The sequence below is a fragment of the Podarcis gaigeae genome (assembly GCF_964106915.1).
Source record: "Podarcis gaigeae genome assembly, chromosome: 5".
Taxonomy (NCBI): domain Eukaryota; kingdom Metazoa; phylum Chordata; class Lepidosauria; order Squamata; family Lacertidae; genus Podarcis; species Podarcis gaigeae.
The window spans coordinates 70,797,128-70,819,409 of record NC_139681.1 but is presented as its reverse complement, the minus strand read 5'-3'; the positions used below and the strand labels follow the sequence as shown (position 1 = coordinate 70,819,409).

The 22,282-nt window shown below is 43.3% G+C and overlaps 1 protein-coding gene across 1 annotated transcript in view; it reads right to left on the bottom strand.

The window, feature by feature from the left end:
• SGPP2 (sphingosine-1-phosphate phosphatase 2) overlaps positions 1 to 21,708 on the bottom strand; it is a 29,610-nt gene extending 7,902 nt beyond the window's left edge. The window contains exons 1-2 of the mRNA XM_083742185.1: positions 21,367 to 21,708; positions 12,077 to 12,235 (exon numbers count right to left, since the gene is read on the bottom strand). Coding sequence (XP_083598311.1) covers positions 12,077 to 12,235; positions 21,367 to 21,579 — 372 coding nt within the window. The 5' untranslated portion in view covers positions 21,580 to 21,708. The remainder of the gene's footprint in view (positions 1 to 12,076; positions 12,236 to 21,366) is intronic.
• Positions 21,709 to 22,282: the final 574 nt, after the last annotated feature.

The following is a 22,282-nucleotide window of genomic DNA, read 5'->3' as shown; positions in this document are numbered from 1 at the left end:
TACATTCTCAGATATCCCCCTCCAGGATAAGTTTCTTATCATTTTCCTGCTTTTATTTCCAAGACTCCTCCTGGCCTCCTTTTGTGCTTAATTCACAATCCTCCCTGGTGAGCTAAAACCCCAAATATATTATACTGCTTTTAAGCAGCTCCTTTTAAGTTGATTAAATCTTGATTAAATATGTCTATGAAGGTCTTAAAGAATAGAGAATAGAGAATGGTGCTAAAGAGTCAATATTTGGCTGTCATGTACAAGGAACTTTCCCAGAATGCTCTCACACATGCAGCAGTGAAGGTCACAGAACTATTGAAGAACACCCCATCCCTATCCCAAAATCAAGACTGAAGGCCCATGAACTGCAGCTTTTGCCTTCAATTCCTGCATGAATCACTCATTTCTGAAGTGTTACAATTCCTTTGATGACCATGGGACACATTTAGTAATGGACAGTGCCTGTAGTGACTTTTTCAACTAGGTCACGAGGTCAAGATCATAGCAAAAGGCTAACTAGATCTTTTCTCATCAGGTCACATCAGCATATTTGGGGGGAATTTTAGCTTTTTGTGTGAATGCTCTTCTGTCATCATTTTGTCCTCACTTTTACAAATGTGTTTTGCTGAACAAGAAGCGACTGTTCTGGTTCAGAACCACAACTGCAGAATGGTTGAAGACAAGACACTGGGAGTCAAAACACTTAAAAAGTGAACAGTACTCTGGCTCACTACTGCTGTCACGTACAACGTAGCCAGTGATGATATCAAAGCGAATCACTTCTTGTATTTTGTTGGATGGCTGAGAATTCAAAAGCTGATGTCACAAGTTTGGTTAGCGGCAACATCTTTTCGCTGCCATTGGCTTTGTTGTTGTCATTTAGTTGTGTCTGACTCTTTGTGACCCCGTGGACCAGAGCATGCCAGGCACTTCTGTCTTCCACTGCCTCCCGCAGTTTGGTCAAACTCATGCTGGTAGCTTCAAGAACACTGTCCAACCATCTCGTCCTCTGTCGTCCCCTTCTCCTTGTGCCCACAATCTTTCCCAACATCAGGGTCTATTCCAGGGAGTCTTCTCTTCTCATGAGGTGGCCAAAGTATTGGTGCCTCAGCTTCAGGATCTGTCCTTCCAGTGAGCACTCAGGGCTGATTTCCTTAAGAATGGATAGGTTTGATCTTTTTCATGGGACTCTCAAGAGTCTCCTCCAGCACCATAATTCAAAAGCATCAATTCTTCGGCGATCAGCCTTCTTTATGGTTCAGCTCTCACTTCCATACATCACTACTGGGAAAACCATTGGCTTTAGTCTTTGCTTTTTTAAGGCCACTAATTTGTAAGATAGCTTTAAGATGCACTCATATTGCACAACTGGGCTGCCCAGGTGATGTTGACCATGGCATGACAGGGCCATTTCAATGGTAGTTACCTGTTTGTCGAATGCCCTCCCTGATAAGGTCTGGCTGTCTGTCTTCCTGATTATTGATTTTAGGGGGGGGGGCAAGAATCAAAAAGCTGTTCTGTTTACTCAGGCATTTGATGATTCCTGGCAACTGTGAAGACTGTTTTAAGTATGCATTTGAGTAGCTTCTATAATACTTACTTTCTTTCTTTCTTTCTTTCTTTCTTTCTTTCTTTCTTTCTTTCTTTCTTTTAAAAAATGCTTTATTGTTGCTAGTAAGCTTGATTTTGGGGACAAATCTTCATGCATGTTCACCCAAAGAGCTGTGGAATGGCATGGAAGAAAACTATGGCCAAGTGACTCTTGCTCATGACAAAGTAGACCTGAAATGCCACTCTTGAGGGCAGATTTTTTTTTTTTTGGGTCTGGTGTGTGAGAGAAGCAGAATTAATAATAAGGGCTTAGTCAAAATAAGACAATACCCATTTAATATCACAATTATTTATATGTTTGCTGCTCTGGGCTCCGACAGGTGGAAGGGTTGGATATAAATTGAATTAATAGTAATAATTGAAAGCATGAGCAATGAATGGTTTATGGAAGCACAACCTGCTATTGATGCACCTACTCTGTGTCCTGAAAGAGTGTGAAATTTCCATACAAGGAAAGAATTCTGGGCAGGAATTGTATGCCAGTTGGCACATGAAGGCCCATCCCTGGGGATGGTCGTACAAAATTAGATGCTGGTGCCAGACAGGTTTGTTTTTAACTTTTTAATCCAACTGTTGCTCATTAAGTCACTCTACAAGCCAAAACCTGAAAACCATATTAGCAGGGCCAGGAATCCTTTTCCAGCTAGTGGGACCTGATTTCATTGGGGGCAAGCTTCTGCAGACCACATGCCAGTGGTGGGGATGGTTCCAGAGGCAAAAGAGGGCAGAGCAACAAAATGTGAATTCTGCCTTTGGACAGTAGGCTGGCTTCTTCACACACACAAACAAAACGTGTGCTCAGGCAATCATTATGCGAGTTTGAGGACGCATGCCAGCCAACAAAAAACTCACAAGGGGAGTAGGGCTAGTGAAGGGAGTGTGTCTTTGGAAAGTGTGTGGCCTGGGGAGAATCTTACGGGTCAGGTAAAGAGGCCCGGAGAGTCACATTTGGCCCCCAGGCCTGAAGTTTCCTACCCCCTGTCTTCTCACTATGGAATGTTTTCTTGGGACAGAATTGTCCATGATCACCCATGGAGTTGATGGTGATTTTGCAAATATGAAGAGTCTTATGTTCTTTCTCAAAACAATTTTTATTTATAGCTAGTGTTCCAGGTCTCTCTTTTCTTCTTTTTAAAGACTTTCTGTCAAATTTTTTTTTTTAAAGGATGTCCGGCAGCTAGACTGGGGCCTGGGAGTGGCCACCGAGACCATATAACACTGGTCCTGAGAGACCTGCATTGGTTCCCAGTACGTTTCCGAACACAATTCAAAGTGTTGGCATTGACCTTTAAGGCCCTAAATGGCCTTGGCCCTGTATACCTGAAGGAGCGTCTCCTCCCCCATTGTTCAGCCCAGACACTGAGGTCAAGCACCAAGGGTCTTCTGGTGGTTCCCTCACTGTGAGAAGTGATGTTACAGGGAACCAAGCAGAGGGCCTTCTCGGTAGTGGCACCTGCCCTGTAGAACACCCTCCCAGCATATGTCAAGGAAATAAGCAACCATCTGACTTTTAAAAGACATCTGAAGGCAACCCTGTTTAGGGAAGTTTTTCATGTTTGATGTTTTATTGTGTTTTTAACATTTGGTTGGGAGCCACCAAGAGTGGCTGGAGAAACCCAGTCAGATGGGCAGGGTATAAACAAACAAACAAACAAAAAACCAATTATTATTATTATTATTATTATTATTTATTTCATTGCAGATCTTGACCCATACAGACCAACTACAGGGGGAATTTTTAAAGAGCAACTAGAATACAAACAGTAGGCTTTTCATGCTTCTTTTTTTGCTCTGGAAGAGAGTGAATTTACTGCTCTTGGTCCCATTACCGCAGCAGCAAAATGGAAACATAATGGATAGTGCAAGATAGCAGGGCTGACAATTTCAAAGCAATGCATGGGGATTAAAATTGTGTGACTCACAAAAACTGAGGGGGAAAAGCATGACTAATTTTCTGCACAGCATTTAGAAAACTGAAGTAAAGCACAGAAACACCTCGCAATGCTTTGCTTCCTCTTAGAGCTCAGTTTTAACTCCTTCATTTCCAAGGAAAGCTGCAGCCCAAGATCTAAAAACAGGAAGTGTTGTACGTATGGAAGAGACTGGAAGCTTAGAGGAGGGGGAAGGTACAAAGTGGTGTGGTCAAAGTATAGATCTAGGAAACAGAAGGAGAAAGAGGCGCTACAGTAAACAAAGGGGGGGGGGAAGTATGGGAATACAAAAGGCAACACATTTCTCTCCTCTTTCGGCAGAAATAGAGAGGAAAGCTCCTGAACTTCTGAAATATATATGAAGATAGCCTAAATGTGATTGGACCATTTTGCTAGCCCAAGATTAGAAACAAATCTGGTATATAGTCCATAATTTAGAGTACCAGTAAAAAAGTAAAAGAGCATGTCAAGTTAGACATGTGGCAGAACTTCCCTGTTCACTTATTTTAATTATTTTGGGTTTGTAGTGAGAGGCATTTCTTGCTCCCTCCCCCTCACTTTTGTGTTACTTTAGATATAAACACTGCTTGCACCTTTGGTTTCATGTTCTCTCACAACTCCTATATACTTAAATTTCTAATCCATACAAGGAATTACTTGGTCTCAGATTTCAAATCCAAGCAGTGGAAGCACACACCCGACCTCCTTCCTTGCCTACCCAATACCGAATTATAGGCTCTTAACCAATTAGTCGGCGTTCAAATGCAACCTTCAACACAAAGGCTTTTTCCACTTGGAAGTGGGCCTAATTTTAGAGAGAGAAACATTTACTGTAACAGAAGACAGCTGCATTTAGATGTTTATGTGCTCTCCAAGATGGCTAATTAGAGTGCTGCTGAATCACCGGGATTCGTTTAACGAAGTCTCAAAAATAAATTTAAAATACTCCGAGATGCACCCCTTTTCCCAGATGTTGCTTCATTCTTGTGTAAATGTTTGGGTGGGTGGATAGGTAGAGCAGATCTTCTGCTTTTCCTATTGCTGTAAGAATGGCTTGTTCTCCTGATGGCATTGCCATTAATTATATTATATCATGTTGCAGGAGTTCTTATTCCATTGTGTTTATGACCTTCTATTAAGCTGCCTTGATTCTACCAACGATGGCAGAAAAGTGGCACATCAACTTGAAAGATACCTTTCCTATTCATGGTCTTCTCCCGATAGATTTTCCAGCACTTTTCAATCACCACATGTTCACTGCCTTGTTCACACCATGGATAGCGCAATTCTTGTGGTCCCACACACTACTCTTTTAGTTGCACTGTTCCCTTCCCAATTCTTTGCCTCTATCTCAAGGACCATATTTCCCCTTGGTCAACCCTCTGGGAAACTGCATGCCACAAGTGGCTGTGGCCACACCACACTCTTGCACATGTGTACACACAGGGGCATAAGTAGATCAGCCAAGGAGAGCCAGTTACCAACTCTTATTTTCTCAAATGATCTACCTGGTGGCCCAGAAAGGTGCAATTTGCATCTTTCTCCAAGCTCAGAAAAGTTCAGACCTTTTGCCCCACCACAACATTGTGTCTTTATTATTTTTGTTTTGTTTTTCATCACCACCACCAAAACTGGTGCTGGAAAATTTTGCTTGAGAGTTTAATCAGGTTCCTGGGCCAGGTGTTAGCTGCCCCTGCTCTATCCAATAATATTTTGGACCTTCATCCCTTCTCCAGCAGCCACGTGGCACTGGGATCCTTTCTCCAGGAATTCTGTCCGCTTCTCAGCATTAACTGTCTGGGCTTTGAGGCAGGGTGCATTTGTTGACTAGCGATTGGAGGCTGTGGGAATTCCTCTTGTGGCTGCATGCAATTACACTGACCGCATGATGTCAGGTTTCCTCTAAAACCCCCAAGAAGTGACACACACCAGAGGCAAATGGAATTAAATATTCCAAGTACGATACAAAATTGGAACACACAGTTGTAATTAGGGGACCTAATGCACAGGATTATTTGAAAACCCACAGTTATTAGCAAACTGCTGGTTCTTTTCTTCCTTGGGGAAGCAATGTATTGATGCTCTCAAGTTTGTGAAATGCTTTTCTATTAGAAAGCTCTTTTGAAATTTTGAGAGACTTCTTCTGGAAACTTATCATCTGATCTCATAATTATGAGACTTATTTAAAAAACCACAGAGCATGCCCACCTGAAGAGCTTGATGCCATTTACCAGCACAGATCAATGGGAAGGATCACTAATGCAGTGGTTTTGTATTTGTATGGATAGATGATGTTCAGTTGTAATTTAACTCCCAATGGGGATTTTGTAGAAATGAATTTAGTGGCCAGCACCCAATCAGCTTGGATTCCGTGGTCCTCGAGCTCTAATTCTTATTTTGAAGGAGTCCTATGAACAAGGTTTTCAATATGGGGACACACACACACACACACACACATTTCAACAATCCTGCGTGCTAGAGTCTTTTATTTTATAAACATTTGTTCTAATTCTGTATCCTGCTTTTAAAAAAGAATGCTTAGTTCCATTGCTGCCTCTGGCTTTTAAGTACTTTTTAAAAGTATTTTTTATTAAACAAATTTAACAAATCAAATTATAAATCAAATGTAACCAATTACATTTCCCCCTTCCCTCTCCCAGCCTCCAAATACTTCCCTCAGCTCCTCTCTCTGATTTGTTTATGCATATTATTCTCTGCATGTTGTAAAATTGTAAAATAGTACTTTTGAGACAAGCCTCATTTTAAAATTTGTGTCAAAATTGCTCTTGACACAGTTGCAATGGTTGTATTTTACATCAAAAAGCAGGGCATGCACTTTTAAAATCTAATGATTGAATACAATGAGGCACATTCATTGTTGATGAAATCTTTGAGGGGTCGGAACAGATGCTCTGAACAGCAAAAATGAGATCAATCATGAAAATGCTGGAAAAAACCTCAGTGCACACTTTGTAGAGACACTCTTGGTCTTCTTGGAGTGGGGTGGGGTGGAATAAATCATCCAACTACTAATATTTCTCCACCAGTTACTGCCAGGCATCTTGTTTTTCTGCAATCTATCAGTTTACACCAGACACTCCCATGCCAAAGTCCACACTGCTCAGCCTTTCAATATATATGCAATACATATATATGCTGCTTGTGTCCCTGAGCTGGCAGCACATGCTGGTGTGCATTTGTAAATCTATAAAGCAGGGAGGTGTGTGGAATTTTTGCCAGCCTCAGGGCCACACTCCCTCCTGAGGAACTTTTCATGCACAAAAGTCAGTGTGGTTTCTAGACCACCTCCCACAAACTTCTTAGTCCAGTCAGGTAAAAGCCCTCACAATGTGTGCAGAACTGGGCCTGTTGTGGAGAAGGGTGAAGCCTGGGCAGAACTCCGAAAGCCAAAGATCGAGAACAGGAGGTTTATTCCTGCTATGGAGCAATTCCTGTCCCCGCAGGTTCTGAATAATATGCAGAACCATTATAGTCAAATAGCTTAACAATCTGCTTACAAGGTATACCTGAGTACCACTGAGATTAAGCAGGTGGAAAATCCTTCTCCCACATAATTTAAAAGCCTGTTTTGAATAGAAGTTTTGTTCTTTGTATTTCCTTGTGCAACCTGGCAATGGGAAAACCAACTTCCTTGATCCATGAGTGTTCCAGTAAACTAACTTTGGGACACATACTAATGTGTTATTTATATATATTACACCACCTGCTTTTCAGAGTTTATCAGTTTGTCATTCAGTTTCCTCCCCAACTACAGATCCCTCAAAACCAGATTTCTTGCCTCCAATAAAACAAGTCAAGGAGATTGGAGCAAAGCGCTCTTATTTTCACCCAATTTGCAAATTGCTAAAGAACTGTCAAAACTTAGATACATGCCTGTTAAGGCATTGGAGGGGTATGTGCTGCTGCAAAACTCTAAAGCCTACATATTTCTACACCAGTCTTAATTTAGTACAAATAAAGACTGCTTCGCATCTTCTAGCCAAGTCAATGCAGTCAAATAAGATCAACAATGTAACTGGAAAACTGCATGGCAATTCATTCCATTTAGGTTACGTGCTCAGAACCTCAGCTTCCATTAAAAAACCTGCTGAAACCATTCCTGTCATGTGAAGAATGAGGCAATATATAATGTCCAAGTTAGCATTGGAAGATGCTTATGAAAGCTGATGAAGCAACTTCCCTATGAGGAAAGCTTGCAGCATCTCAGTTTAGAGACAAGGTGAGTGGCGACACAATAGGAGTTGATAAAATGATGCACAGCATAGAGGAAGTTCACAGAGAAATGTCTCCCCCCTCCCATAACACTGGAACTTGTGAATGTTGGGAGATTTAAGACAGATAAAAGGAAGTACCGTATTTTTCGCTCTATAAGACACACCAGACCACAAGACGTGCCTAGTTTTTGGAGGAGGAAAACAAGAAGAAAAATCTGAATCTCAGTGCAGTGAAAGCAGCAATCCCTCTTGCTGTTCTGGCTTCTGTGATAGCTGTGCAGCCTGCATTCACTCCATAAGACGCACACACACTTCCCCTTACTTTTTAGGAGGGAAAAAGTGAGTCTTATAGAGCAAAAAATACGGTACTTCTTCGCAAACAATGGAACTCACTCCCACAGGAAGGAAGCCGCAATGGCCACCAGCTTGGAGAGCTTTAAAGGGGGAGTAAACAAATTCATGGAGGAGAAGGCTATCAATGACTCTTAGCCATGGGAGGCAGTAATGCTTCTGAATTCCTTTTTGCTAGAAACTGCAGGAGGGGAGAGGGATCTGGGGCTCACATCCTGCTTGCATGATTCCCACAGGCATCTGGTTGGCTACCATGAGTTCAGGATCCTGACTAGTTGGGCTGTTGGCATGAACTATCAGGCTCTTCTCATGTCCTTATGAAATTGAGGTTTTCAAGACATTCCTGAAGCAGAGGATGTCAGGGCTGGTGTGAGAAAGCAGGTACGTACCAAAATACTTTTTAGGTTTGTCTCCCCAAGTGGCAGACTTCATAGTTTTTGCTCTGGAATGTCAAATGGCATTATCTGAGGAACATGCAGGAGTGCAGCAGCAACATCTCCCAATACCAGGCAGCGTGGAACATTGTGAAACACAAGTTACCTATAAATTCACTTTGTGTGTGTGTTAATTCTAGCAGAAATATAGTTTTCAGATGGAAGTGGCTACTGCATCATTCCCAGTACTTAAACGCTGTGAAATACTAACAAGCCTAAAAATGCCCCCCCCCCAAATTAGAAACCTAGAAAGCTGCCATAAACCAAGTTAGACCATCAATTCTCCTAGCTTGGTATTGTCCACACAGCCTGGCAGCAGATCTCCAGGGTTTCACGCTGGATTCTCTCCCAATGCCATGTGGAGATGCAGGGAATTGAACCTGGAACTTTCTGAATGCAAAGGAGATTCTCTACCACTGAGCCACAACTCTACATGCTTTTTATCATGCAAATTAAGCAACTGGCTTGCCTGTGAGTTAACCAAAGAATGGCCATTCTAATGCACCCAGCCTTGGGGAAAACTACTGAAGGTATCTATATATTATCTCCAGAATGCAGAGAATGAAAACAATGTCTATTTCTAGCAGGGAGACACTCTCCTTTGGACCCAGAGATATTGCCTAAAGTAATGCATCTTACTCAAAAAAATGGAACGTATTGGTCTCTCCCCCTCATCTTTTCTGTTTGAGATTTTCCAAAAAGCACCTGAACTACAAGGGAGAGGGAGAACAGAGGGTGAAACACACTCCATGCATCAGTTTGGCCTTTCTTAGTAACACCCAGCAGGCTCCAGCAGAGGTCACTACTACACACAGCTGCAAAAAGTTTTAAGTTTATGTCAAGAATTATATTATTAAGCAGCTTCAAAATAGGGGCATGAATGTGGATTTTGGAGAATGAATACAGAGTGTGGGGCAAAGCTCACTGTCTGCTTTCGGTCAGTTATCCCAAACTGTTCAGTGTCCAGTTCTGATAACATCAATGACAATAACATTTATTTATATCCCATCTCCCCCGCCCCCCAGAGCAAGACTCAAGGTGGCTTATACAAATTGAAACAACACAGATAAAATACAAAAGGCTAAAAACATATAAAAGATAATAGCTGAAAAGTAATTAAAATCTAACAGAACTTAAACCTTTTAAAATATAGATACCAAAAACAGTACAGCACAGCAAAGCTATTTCCCTCCTTCCTTCCTTCCTTCCTTCCTTCCTTCCTTCCTTCCTTCCTTCCTTCCTCTTTCTTTCTTTCTTTCTTTCTTTCTTTTTCTTTCTTTCAAAAACAGTTCCCAAAGGCCTTTTGGAATAAAATGGTCTTTGCTTGCCAGTGGAAGGACAACAAGGAGGGAGCCAGTCTAGTTTCTTTAGGGAGAGAATTCCAAAGCCTAGGAGCAGCCACTGAGAAGGCCCTTTCCCGCATCCCCACCAAGCTCGCCTATGAAGGTGGTGGGACTGAGAGAAGGGCCTCACCCAAAGATCTCAGAGCCCAGGCAGGTGTGTATGGGTGAATACAGTCCTCCAGAAAGCCTGGACCTAAAACTCCTGAAAAGCAAGTCTAAAATCATTGATGAGGGAGAGCCAGTGCAACCAACTGACGTGAATACTTCAACTTAAAAAGCAAGGTTTGCCAGGTTCAGTTCAGCTCAGTGGCGTAGCATGGGGGGTGCAAGGGGGGCCGGCCGCACCGGGCGCAACATCTGGGGGTTAGGGTTAGGGGGCGCAAATCCATGGGTTAGGGGGGCGCAAATCCATGGGTTAGGGGGTGCAAATTACTTGACTTGCCCCGGGTGCTGACAACCCACGCTACGCCACTGGTTCAGCTACAGCATATGAAGGCCAGTTTACACTGTCTTTCACTGAGGTGGGTACAGCTGCATGGGAGGATCATATGATCTCCATTTTTACATGGTAAGGTGGGTTTGTTTATTTGTCTTTAGAACACGGATTGTGGAGAGCATTTCAGAGATGTATAAATTTGCAACAAGCATTAACCCATGTGAAAACTGAAGCAATAAAATGGCTCGGGAGTTCTGTAACTGAGTGTTTTATTGCCCCGATTCACTGAGATAGGCCTGGGCACAGAAACAGGAATCCTTGCCAAGTATTCCCTGCTGGCTTCAACACAGCACAAAAGAGGCTGTCAATGCACACAATTTATCTGCCCAGGTGTCTATCAGGTGTGTGTGCAAAGTTCAGCTGGTGGCTAGGGCTGTCGCCTTCAGCAGCGCTCACCAACCAACCATCTCCTGCAGAGACATTGGACACATACTGTCGGGGGGTGAATATCAATGAAGGTAAGCTCTACCTTTTCTCAAAAGGCTATTCAGTGCTGGCACAAGAATGCCTGTACAGATTCTTGCATCAGCTTCACAAGGGAATCTTTGGGTTGGAGTTGAAAGCTTTGGATTGGTTGGTGCCATGTTTCTTTTTTATGGCTTCAAAGCAATTTATTAAAACTATGGAATGGCCTGTCATATAGAGCTGATTAAAAAATCAGTGAAATAAGTGCCGCTGACTAATTTTGCACTAAAGGTAAAGGTAAAGGGGACCCCTGACCATTAGGTCCAGTCGTGACCGACTCTGGGGTTGTGGTGCTCATCTCGCTTTATTGGCCGAGGGAGCTGGTGTACAGCTTCTGGGTCATGTGGCCAGCATGACTAAACCGCTTCTGGCAAACCAGAGCAGGGCACAGAAATGCCGTTTATCTTCCCACCGGAGCGGTACCTATTTATCTACTTGCACTTTGACGTGCTTTCGAACTGCTAGATTGGCAGGAGCTGGGACCGAGCAATGGGAGCTCACCCTGTTGCGGGGATTCGAATCGTTGACCTTCTGATCGGCAACCCACAGCACCACCCCCGTCCCTAATTTTGCACTTCTTGATACCAAACAATGTACCAACAGATTTTCAAATACTGCAATAGCAGGCAGTTATGTTTGCTAAATTTTTATCCTGGTGTATCCCAATACAGTATGAACACATGCTAGGAATCAACCACCAACTGGATGCAATACCAGTTGTGTAAAGTGTGACACTTGTACATTCCAAACTGGGGACAAGAACTTTGAACTTCAGGCGAAACTTTTTGAAAAAATGAATTTAATACAAAAATTAAAATTTCATATGAATCAAGCTCAACCTATATAATAAATACCGCTTTTTAATGTTACCATTTCAGGAGGCACACTTTCATCCTTTCTGTTTACAGAGTGGTGGACATGCTATTATGTTGCAGTCAAAACCAAAGCAGGTAATGTGGTATCTTAAAGACCAACCAGTTTTATTATGGTTTGAGGCATTTTTATTGACTAGAATCCATTCCCTTTAGATCCAAGATGAAGTAGAGTCTAGTCCAAGAAAGCTTTAAATCTGTTAGTCTTTAGGGTGTCCCCAGATCTTTCGTTGCTAGAAATGTCAAAAGTTATACAGCGTGATTGGCAACCAGAAAGCTGGAGAAAAAACAGCTGATAATGTTACAACAACTTGCACATATATAGTAATAATCCGAGCAATACTTACAGACCACATAAGTATCAGCCTTCTGGCAACATAGGGGTTAATGCTCCAGTAACTGAATGGGAGGAATGTGATGTAGAAAACCTCTTGACCCATTGCAGCGGAAATCCTGAACAGGTAGTAGTAGAAATAATTCTTTACAACGTATTCTTGTGAACAGTCCTAAGAGAAATTGTTTTGTAAAGGTTAATATGTTTTGCTGAAGAGAAACCAATGTCACTTTGCAACTCTAACAGCCCTCCAGAAACTAATTTGTTATTCAAATGATCTCTTTTCATGTGACATTTGGGTCCTCATGTTTTAACACCTGGGTGCAATGCATTTCCTGCCTAACTGGCCTTTTTAAAAAAATTTAATTTGTTAAAAGTGTCTTTTAACCCACATTAATCTATTATATCATGCAAAACAAACAAAGCTGGTAATGCACCAAAAATTTAAAAGCCTAACGTAGCTCAAGAAGTAACAGCCTGCTTTTTATTTGCTCCTAAGCTAAAACCAACTAAATGATAAGCAAATAATGAATCAAATCCATGTTGTACAAGATACCATGATGATAAGGTATTGTTCTGAATACATAACAAGAGGAGAACCTAGACACCATAATTCAATCTGTCCCTGTGATCAGAACAAAAAACTATAGGGCTGATTATTTAAAACCTCAGTCTTCATTTCATTTTGTTTGCAATATTATCTAAATGTTACTATATCGCAGTGAATGGCACACAATGAAAATCTTCTTCCCTGGACAAGACACATGCAACCAGTATTTATCCTCTCAACAGAAAAGCGTTTTTCTAGTCTGAGAATACCATTAACACCCACAAATCACCAAAATTCTTATGTGAGTGTTGATGTGAGCAGGCAGTGGGGGCAGAGGGCAGGATGCAGCATTTCCTTTAAGTTTTCCTTTGCTTCTCGTATTGGGAGGGAGGGGGAGCTGTTGGGTGGAAAACAAAAGGAAAACCTCCACTAAGGCATATGCCTTCCCAAAGAGCCAACTGCTCTCAAAGGACGAGGGACACCTTTCTAAGGTGGCATGGATAGTTGCAAAGGCAGATGCAGACATCTTACTCTCAGTGACTGAGACAGCAGGCTGAGCATTTGCTCACTGACATCCTTGCCTCCCCAAAGCACTCTAAAGAGGGGCAAAGTTGCCAGTACAAAAAGTAGCATTCTTGCAAGTTTTGCAGGGCATGTGGCCAGGCACTTTTGAAAACCGGAAAACGGATTAGATGGAATTCTGGCCCAAGACAGGAAGCCAGTTCTTGGGTTCTCAAGGCCAAGCTAGATGTGATGCTTTTCATTTTTCATCGTCACTAGATCTATTTGTCACTGGACAAAAGACTCCAGGATACAAGATTTAAAAATCAATATAAAAGGTAAAGGGACCCCTGACCATTAGGTCCAGTCGTGACAGACTCTGGGGTTGTGGCGCTCATCTCGCTTTATTGGCCAAGGGAGCCGGCGAACAGCTTCCGGGTGATGTGGCCAGCATGACTAAGCCGCTTCTGGTGAACCAGAGCAGCACACAGAAACGCTGTTTACCTTCCCGTCAGAGTGGTACCTATTTATCTACTTGCACTTTGATGTGCTTTCGAACTGCTAGGTTGGCAGGAGCAGGGACCGAGCAACAGAAGCTCACCCCATCATGGGGATTCGAACCGCTGACCTTCTGATCTGCAAGTCCTAGGCCCTGTGGTTTAACCCACAGAGCCACCCACGTCCCAGCTTTCGAATATAGCCATCAACAATTAATGAAACACTTATCCTGCTGAGGATAATATAAAACAATAACAAACAAACATAAACATTATATAGGCCAAGATAAGAAAGACATCGGATAGGAACCACAAAATGGTGACTTCCCCATCAAGGAAGAAGGTGTGAGTGAAGATTTATGTCAGGAATATGGAAGGAGGGAATAAAGATCTACAGTGAGAACAGGGGGCACTCAAATCAACCTTACCCAATGGTTGAAGTGGGAACCAAAGGCCATCGTGGGAAGGGGCCCACTCTGAATCACACCCAGTGGGTGCAGAGCCCAGGAGCCCCCACATTTCCTCCCAAAGGGTGGGATGAGACCAGTAGAGCCTCCTATTCACCAAGAAGCCACCAGGTAAAGGCATCATTGTGGGGAAGGTGTTGAAAGGGAGGAGACAGAGCTAGTCTCCAAGGAGCATGCCACAGCCATAGCTGCCACCACAAGAGTGGCAGCAAGAGATGCATTCCTTGAAGGCCAGATTTGCTGCTCCTGTGAATCCTTCCACCTGAGGCAGTCACCTCTCCTTGCCTCATGGATGGGTTGCCTCAATTTTATTTAAGTAAACAAGCTATGCAAATCTGATGAAAATGGGGGAGGGGGGGAGATAGAGAAGCTGTCCAGCCAGAAACCAAACAAATTCATAGTTATGAAATGCATCGTGTGGGGAAGTTTGAGCCACATAACTTAATTGGCGTTAATGATATTTTCTTCCTGCTTGATTTTCAGTGTAATTTCCTTCAAGGCAACTCCATTTTTAATACTTCCTTTTCATTCCAGGCAACAGCACCACTTCATCACAGTGTTCATTTACACAACATAATATTTACACAACAAGTTATTTCACACAACAAAATGGAATAAGCAAATAGACTGAAGTCACTTTTGGGGCATGACTTCAATAGTGGTAAATTCATCTGAACTGAACTCTGAGGTCAGACTGTATAAGCAGCCTGAACAACAACAAAGTGAGTAGCAACAGCAGCTTGTTTCATAAGGTCTCTCCTTTTTGTACGATGGTCTGAAGCAGCGTCCGCTAACCATGTGTCTTCCAGAGATTTTGAAGCACAACTCCCATCAGTCCCAGCCAGCATGATTGTATACTCCAAAAACTCCAAGCACTGGAGGTAGGACTGGGATAGATCCCTGCTTGAAAGCCTGGAGAGCCACTAGCAGTCAGTGTAGACAATACTGCGCTAGATGGACCAATGGTCTGACTCAGTATAAAGGCAGCTTTCCATGGAGGAAGGATGCCGACAGAAAGTGTAAAGCTAAATGGAAACAGTGCCCTGGGAGCAGCAAATTGCCAGCCAGTCTGGTATGGTGGCTGTTCAAATCTCATTCAGCCACAAAGCTGAGTGTGTGACTTTAATGCATTCTTCTCTCAGCAAAGTCTACCACTAGGAATAGGTGAAACGGACAATTTTGATCTCTCTTAGTTTCTCTGCTTTCCATTCTTAAGTTCAGTTCTTTACATTTTCACATCAGTTTGTGATTTTTTTTAAAGTCCTCTTGAAAATTCGTCAGCCTTTAAGTGTGAATTTCTCAAAATAAACATTTTTTAATGCAGTTTAGCCTAATATGCACATTTTTGCAAGGCAATTTCCCCCAATACAATGCATTTTTGAATGTTGTTTTCATTTCATGCCACTTTAGCATGGGATATGTATTTTTGTACACACTGCTTGATGGGAACACTGCACTGCAAAATTCAGAGTAGTGCAAATTTTGAAAGATGACTGAGCTTTGGTTCATGCATTGCTTGCAAACAGTTGGTTCATGTATTGTTGGTGAAAATTGGGTTGGTTTGCCTTTAAAAGCAAAGTGAATTTCTCCCTCATCTCTACCTACCAGGGTCAGAACATTTTGAGGGCAAAATGTGGGAAATTGTGTACAGTAGACCACCCCAGGTTGCTTGCAGAAAGGGCAGGATGAACACACAATAAATAAAAACAAAATGTGTGCATTTTTTTAAATTTTTTTTTAAAAAATGCACACCACTTACTGGCATAAAACACCTCTAAGCAGTTTACAAATAACATTGGGCAGGAAGCTCAACAATGGTCAGAGAGGACCTGGATACAGAAGTATGACATGATAAAAGGACAGATGGAAAATATGTTAGGATGAGAAGTGGTGCAAAAAAGGAGAGAGATGAAAAACAATAGGCTGTGGGGAAATCCCACAGAACCTAGGGACAAGAGGAGTTGTGTGTGGTTAAGATAAAGGTGAAGGGAAAACAGCTAAAGAGCAGGGCAGCTGTGTTGGCAACAAGTTTTTAATGACTTCTGTGAATAGCCTCCAGATATAAGTACCTTGCCATCATTGGCAGCGATTAAGCCTTTCTGTTTTCTTACTCCAAGAAGCATGTAGGGAATGCTCTCCTATTGTGATGCACATCAGTTATCCTGTAACATTATCCTGGACCAGCTACAACAGGACTTTGAGAGAAGCTTAAATCTCTGATGGGCAAAGAGCCACACACTGTACCCAGGGCTGCATCTAGATACCTGCAACTTGCAAGCTTACCTCCAGCTGTCACTGGATATTACAACAATTGTGAATCGATTGTCCTTCTTCCTAAGAGGCTGTGGCAGTGCAGATGGGACTGTTCCCTGGTATATTTCACAACCTGTTCCCTTGAAAAGTGATGTGAAAACAGGACTGTAGGCACTCTCAATGGCACAAATCTCCCACAAGAATGAAAAATGTGTGCATTCAAGGCTCTGTCCAGGTTCTAGGCAGCAGACACGTCTAAACTCACCATCCCTGTATTTTTCCAGAGATGCTACATGGATGTTTAAATCTAAATTCTTTGTGAGACTCCCATCGCAATCTAACAATGGTTATACTTTACTGAAGGATGCAAGTGTCTTAAATTATTAAATTTCCCTTATGAAGTATTAAACACATGATCTAGTTACAAACAGCATTCAGTTGAGCTCAGCTCCAGACGTGGGAGGGACAGTAATTTCAAGAATAATTTTCAAAAGACATGCAAGTTTTCAATGCACATGGACTATTTGTCACCATGGAGCATTCAAAAATGCCTTCCATTTAGGAAAGTCTGTGTGCCACAAAATTCTGCTGCATCAGTTTATCAGATCTGGCTCAGCCTTCATCTAAAGCAGAAGATTATAACGTGTGGCTGTAAACCAGATTTTTTCTTCATGAACACATGCATTTCTACACAAATAGCCCTACCTGTTCTGCTTTCAGCAATAAACATACTGCCATAAAACTTCAAACCTGCTCCTCCTCCTTACCTTTCACCAGCACAAGAATTGCAATATTGTATTGAGTTTCTATAGTTTAATACCCAACTGAGGAACATGATTCGACAATACTAATCCTCAGCATTCATTTAGAGCTTTGTATCTTCAAAGGGTTGTACAACATTAATAAATTAAGCTCACCTATTCTAATGTAGCCATCACCCCTACTTTATGTAGAAAAATGAGTTGCCGAAGGCAAGTAAATAGGTGTTTTCAGATTTGGGATTAGAATTTGAATGTTACTCTTAATCAGACCCACACAATGCACAATAGCCAATCCTGACTCTACTTAGTCAGGCTTATTTTTAAAATTAACTATAATTTGTGTGCCAAATTAATATTGTTCTGTAAAATGCAGAAGGCAATGCAATCCAAAATTAAGAAAGTCGTTCAGATATTATGGCCTCCAGGATTTGAAATACATTAGCTCTGTTGTGCAGTTACCAAATGTTGCAGGACTGAAGGCAAGTAGGATTTTAGCATACCTTGCAGATTTAATGATTTTGAAATCATGTAAAAGTGGCAGCTAGGGTCTTAAGACACCTACAAGGCAACGCCAGTTTCCCATAACATAAGCTGACCCTATATGAGATCTTTCTAGATTTTAAGTGGAAAACTACCTTTCTGGGGGCCAAACTAGATGTAACAGTGGCAGACACAATCACTTTCATGCATCTATCCATAATTATATCTATCTAATTATAACCTCAAAAGGGAGAGAGTTGAATCATCATTTCTGAAGTCAATTGTCCAAACCCAAAGCCCAGCACCAGAAATGAACCAGACATGGAGAAGAAACAGAATTGGATTCTTCCAATCAGCTGCTTGCCACACCAGAGGAAGGAAGGGTAGAATTATTCCCCACCTCCTTTTGACAGGGCCCAAACTTTCTCCATGAACCGCAGCATTCAGATGTGAGTGCCTGGCTTTCCTAAAAGAGAAATTAAGTGACTCCCCATCTTTTTCATGGGGAACCGTTGGCCCTCCAGATGTACAGTTACCATCATCCCCGGCCACTGGCCATGCTTGCGGGTGCTGATGGGAGATGCAGCTCAATAACATCTGGAGGGCCAAAGGTTCTCCATACCTGTGTTAGAAATTTGCTCTTTGGATCTGCTCTGCATAGATCTAAGCTAATGTGTTGATTGAGGGAAGGAGGGAGGAAAAGCATCTTGGAGAACGGGTGGGGGAGAAACAAAATCTGCACACCAGCATATAGTATGCGTGTTATATATTTAAAAAGCACATGTGAAGGACAGAGTAAGTGGAATGGTAGGAAAGAGCAAGGCAATGGAGATCTTTAAGGTGGAAAGAACTTTTTTTATTGTTCCCATTATTCTGAATATGAAAAAGCTCATTTATCCCACTAGAGCGTGAATGAAGAACGTTTAACCCTCCCAGTGTTGTTGGATGCTAACTCTCCTAAGCCCCAGCTGACACGGTCAAGGATGAGAGTTGCAGACCACTGCCATCTGAAGGGCCATAGATTCCCCATCCTGGCTGTAGACAAGGGTTTCCCAAACTTGGGTCTCCAGCTGTTTTTGGGCTACAGCTCCCATCATCCTCAGCTAGCAGGAACAGTGGTCAGGGAAGATGGGAACTGTAGTCCAAAAAATAGCCAGAGGCAGGGAAACCCGGCTGTAGGTCATGTAGCCAAAATCATTCGTTAAACACATCAAGAAAATTCCAATCCAGGCACAGGGGGAGAAATATTATGCAAGAATCTCATCAAAGCCTAACTTGAAAACTCATATTTCCTTCCTCAGGGTGAATATACATCTAAACAAACAAGTCAGTTCCAATAAGAGCTGAGTTGCTGTTACTACTGTGCTCTCCCCATCCCTGTTGTGCTCTCCCATAGTTAGATTTTTGTGGCAAATCACAGTTTGCCATTATGTGTGAAACAGGAAAATACCATAGTTTGGTATTTTGCTAGGAGGTGACCATTGGAGCCATTCATTAAAGCTAATTCAGCAGCGGGCACAGAGACAGATTAATCTTCTTCAAACATCAGCTAAGTAAAGCATTACAGTGCAACTATATTACCTCTTACATTCAAAAAGTATACAAAGAGAAACAGTATGACAGTTGCGACTATAACTATTGACGCAAGGGTTTTGCACATCAGAATAAAGACCGGCTTGCTTGGATGGATTGGAGAGGATCTGAAAGGAAAAAATGGGAAAGCTATGGAAAAAAAGAAGGGGGGGAATGAACTCAATTCAGGAGGAAAGTAGTTGGTTGAATAGTTGGTTTATTATAAACAATAAATTATTATTATTAGCCAGACATCTCTAGATAGGGCTCAGAACGTTGCCCGTCTGGGACACTGAAGAGCTGCACTTGGCATGAGACAAGTTCCTGTGTTCCTAAGAAGGAACAACAATAGCATAAGAAAGAAAAATTAAAGCTGCAGCCCTAGAACCACTTTTCTGGGAATAAGCCCTGTGGATCATAATGGGACTTGATTCCAAGAAGACATGTATGTAGGAGTGCACTGTAAAGTGCAGAAGAAATAAGCTGGAAACAAATAAGATAATAAAGTGAGCATGGGAGGACAGAATACAAAGGGAAGAGACTTTTGGTACATTTACGTGATAGATCCCTGCTCAGAGACCTCCAGCCCTTTGAGACAAGAGGATAAACAAATTGAAGTGGTCAGATATTACTAGTTCATCTACAAAGTCCACCTGGTGAAGTATTTCATAAAAGTCACACACGCCCTCTTTAGCAGTGCTATGCAGGTAGCACACTTGAATCTTGGTGCGTCAGTGCCCACACAATCAGAATTAATTAGTTTGTGTCTCTTTTCAACAGAGTTCAGTTTGGGCATATCACAATAGCTATTATCACAGAGTCATATTGTTTCTATTTGTGCACAATGGTCTCCATGGAATTCTATGACATAGTACTGTGAGGGGGGAAGATCTCTTAACACTTAAGCAGCCTTGCCATGCTCAAGGGAAACGTTACAGTTTCAAAGAGTAAGCCAACGTTACCTTATCAAGTTCCTGCTTGCGTTAGTACAGAATTATTCCAGTCTGGTGGTACAAAGGAAATCAATGGCTAGGATACGAAGGTTACTTAAGGAACTGTACAATAGGAAAGTTTCTCATTCCTTACTCTTCCCTATGATGTGATCTGTGATCTGTGATCCCCCCAAAAAGTATTGCTTTGGGATCAACAGAGATTTTAAACAATCTGGGGTAAGGGCTAAACTGGAGGAATTCCTTTAAAGTTAACATCTTTTGATCCAAGCCAATAGGTTTATGATGTCACAATATCTGAGGTTTATTATAATTTTCTTCTGACATCATAGAAGTTAATCAGTTCTGGGAGCAGGAAGAAATACAATGTTCACATTTTCAGTTTTATGGAAGGGTGAAGTCCAATTCTTCACCTAGTTTCTCACTGAAAATGCCATCATCCTACCTATGTAAGGTCAAATTCAATTCTGTCACACTAGACCATGATTGTGTACTTTGGAAAGTGTCAACTCATTCACAAATTCTGAAGCAAGTACCGTATCTCATCACCCGCTATTCCTTGGGGGGGCGGCGGTTATCCTATAATCTAATCACCCAATTTGCTTTCATTTGAAATTAACCTGAAAAATAAAGCAGCCTAGGAAATTCGCTAGATGTTAAGTCAGGTAGGTATAACACTGCCAAATTCTTCTGCAACAATGTCGTTCCATGATATTGCAGTCTGCCTTCCATATCTGTGCTCTGCCATGTCAACACGAGCTCAGCACAACCGAGGTCGAAGGCTGCGGTGCTCGGCTCGAAATGAAAAGCGTCCTGCACAATATCTTCGGCTATCCCTGATGTCCTAGACTTGCAACTCAATTATTGCTGAGCCAAGGAACGGGGGCTGCAGTTCTTTCCTCTTCCCCTCCCTTCCTCCTTCCTTTAACCTTCCTCACTTGAACAACAGGAAATCCATCTGCCTCCGCGAGAAAAAGAGGGGGGGGGGGGGGAAAGGAGCGAGACCGTGGGGCGAGAGACCCGGACAGGGGAAACCTGCGCAAGACTGAGACGAGTCCATTTCCTCGGGATAGCAAGCATTCCGCGCGCTCTCGCAACTCACCTGCATTCAAGGAGGTGCCATTTCCTCCGTCCAACGTGCCAAGCTCCTTATCTGTCTCTAGGACGCGCTTCTGGGTCAGAGGCTACAACTTGAGCCCCGGTACCTTTTCCTCTCCCCCTCCCCGCCGCTGTTTCAATTAACCCCTTCCTCTCCCTTTGTAACTTTCTTACCTTCCAGCCGTTGCTGGCGGCGCCGGGGTCCGGAGGGTGGGCGCGCTGCTTGGCCGGACTGCTGCGCCCATTGGCGACGTCCCTCGCGGGCAGGTGGAGGGGGCTGCCGTTCCCCACCTTGCCGGCCTGCTCCGCCCCTCCCTCGGAGGCCGGGAAGAGCCCGCAGCAGCGCTGGAAGCGGGCCACGGGCTGCGAGTCCAGCAGGCAGGCCATCCTCCTTCCCGGCGGCTGGGGACTCGCTTCCCCCGCCCAGGCGCGGCGCGCAAACACAGCCCAGCCCGGCCGGCCGGCCACCGCGTTGCGGAGGAGCCAAGGAGAAAGGGCGGGGCTCCGGGCGCCCCGCGGACAGGTGCAGGCGGCGAGGCCCCGCCCACCCCTGGCCGCTGCCCACGACCCTCCTTGCCCCGCCCCGCCCCGCCTTGCATGACGAAGGCGGGAGAGGTGACAGGGTGATCTCTTAGTCCGACAGGAGCGCAAGATTGCTGCAGGAACCTGCTCCATGTGGAGCTGAAACCAATGCCATTCAAACCCAGCCAACTCCACACCTGCCTGCCTGCCCTATCATCCTTGGGAAATACTGCAAATGATCTTTCTTCTGGCTATTTAGAGCATCTGCTCTGGTGGTGGTTAGATGTTGGGCTGAGACCCAGGTTCAAATCGCCACTCCGCCAGGGGAACTTGGACAAGGCACTGATTCTTAGCTGAACGTGCCTTCAAGGCTGTTACAGGGACAGAGGTGTACCTCAGCTCTTGTGCCCTTGGCAATGAGCTGTATCGGCACCCTGCGGCATCACTTGCACCCATGGCAATGAGATGTATCGGAGGCCAAGGACCAGAAACCCCAAAAGTTTCCTTCTTGCTGCCTTTCGCGCTCTGCCAGTGACTTCCTCCATGCAGAGACGGTTTTAGGGCAGTA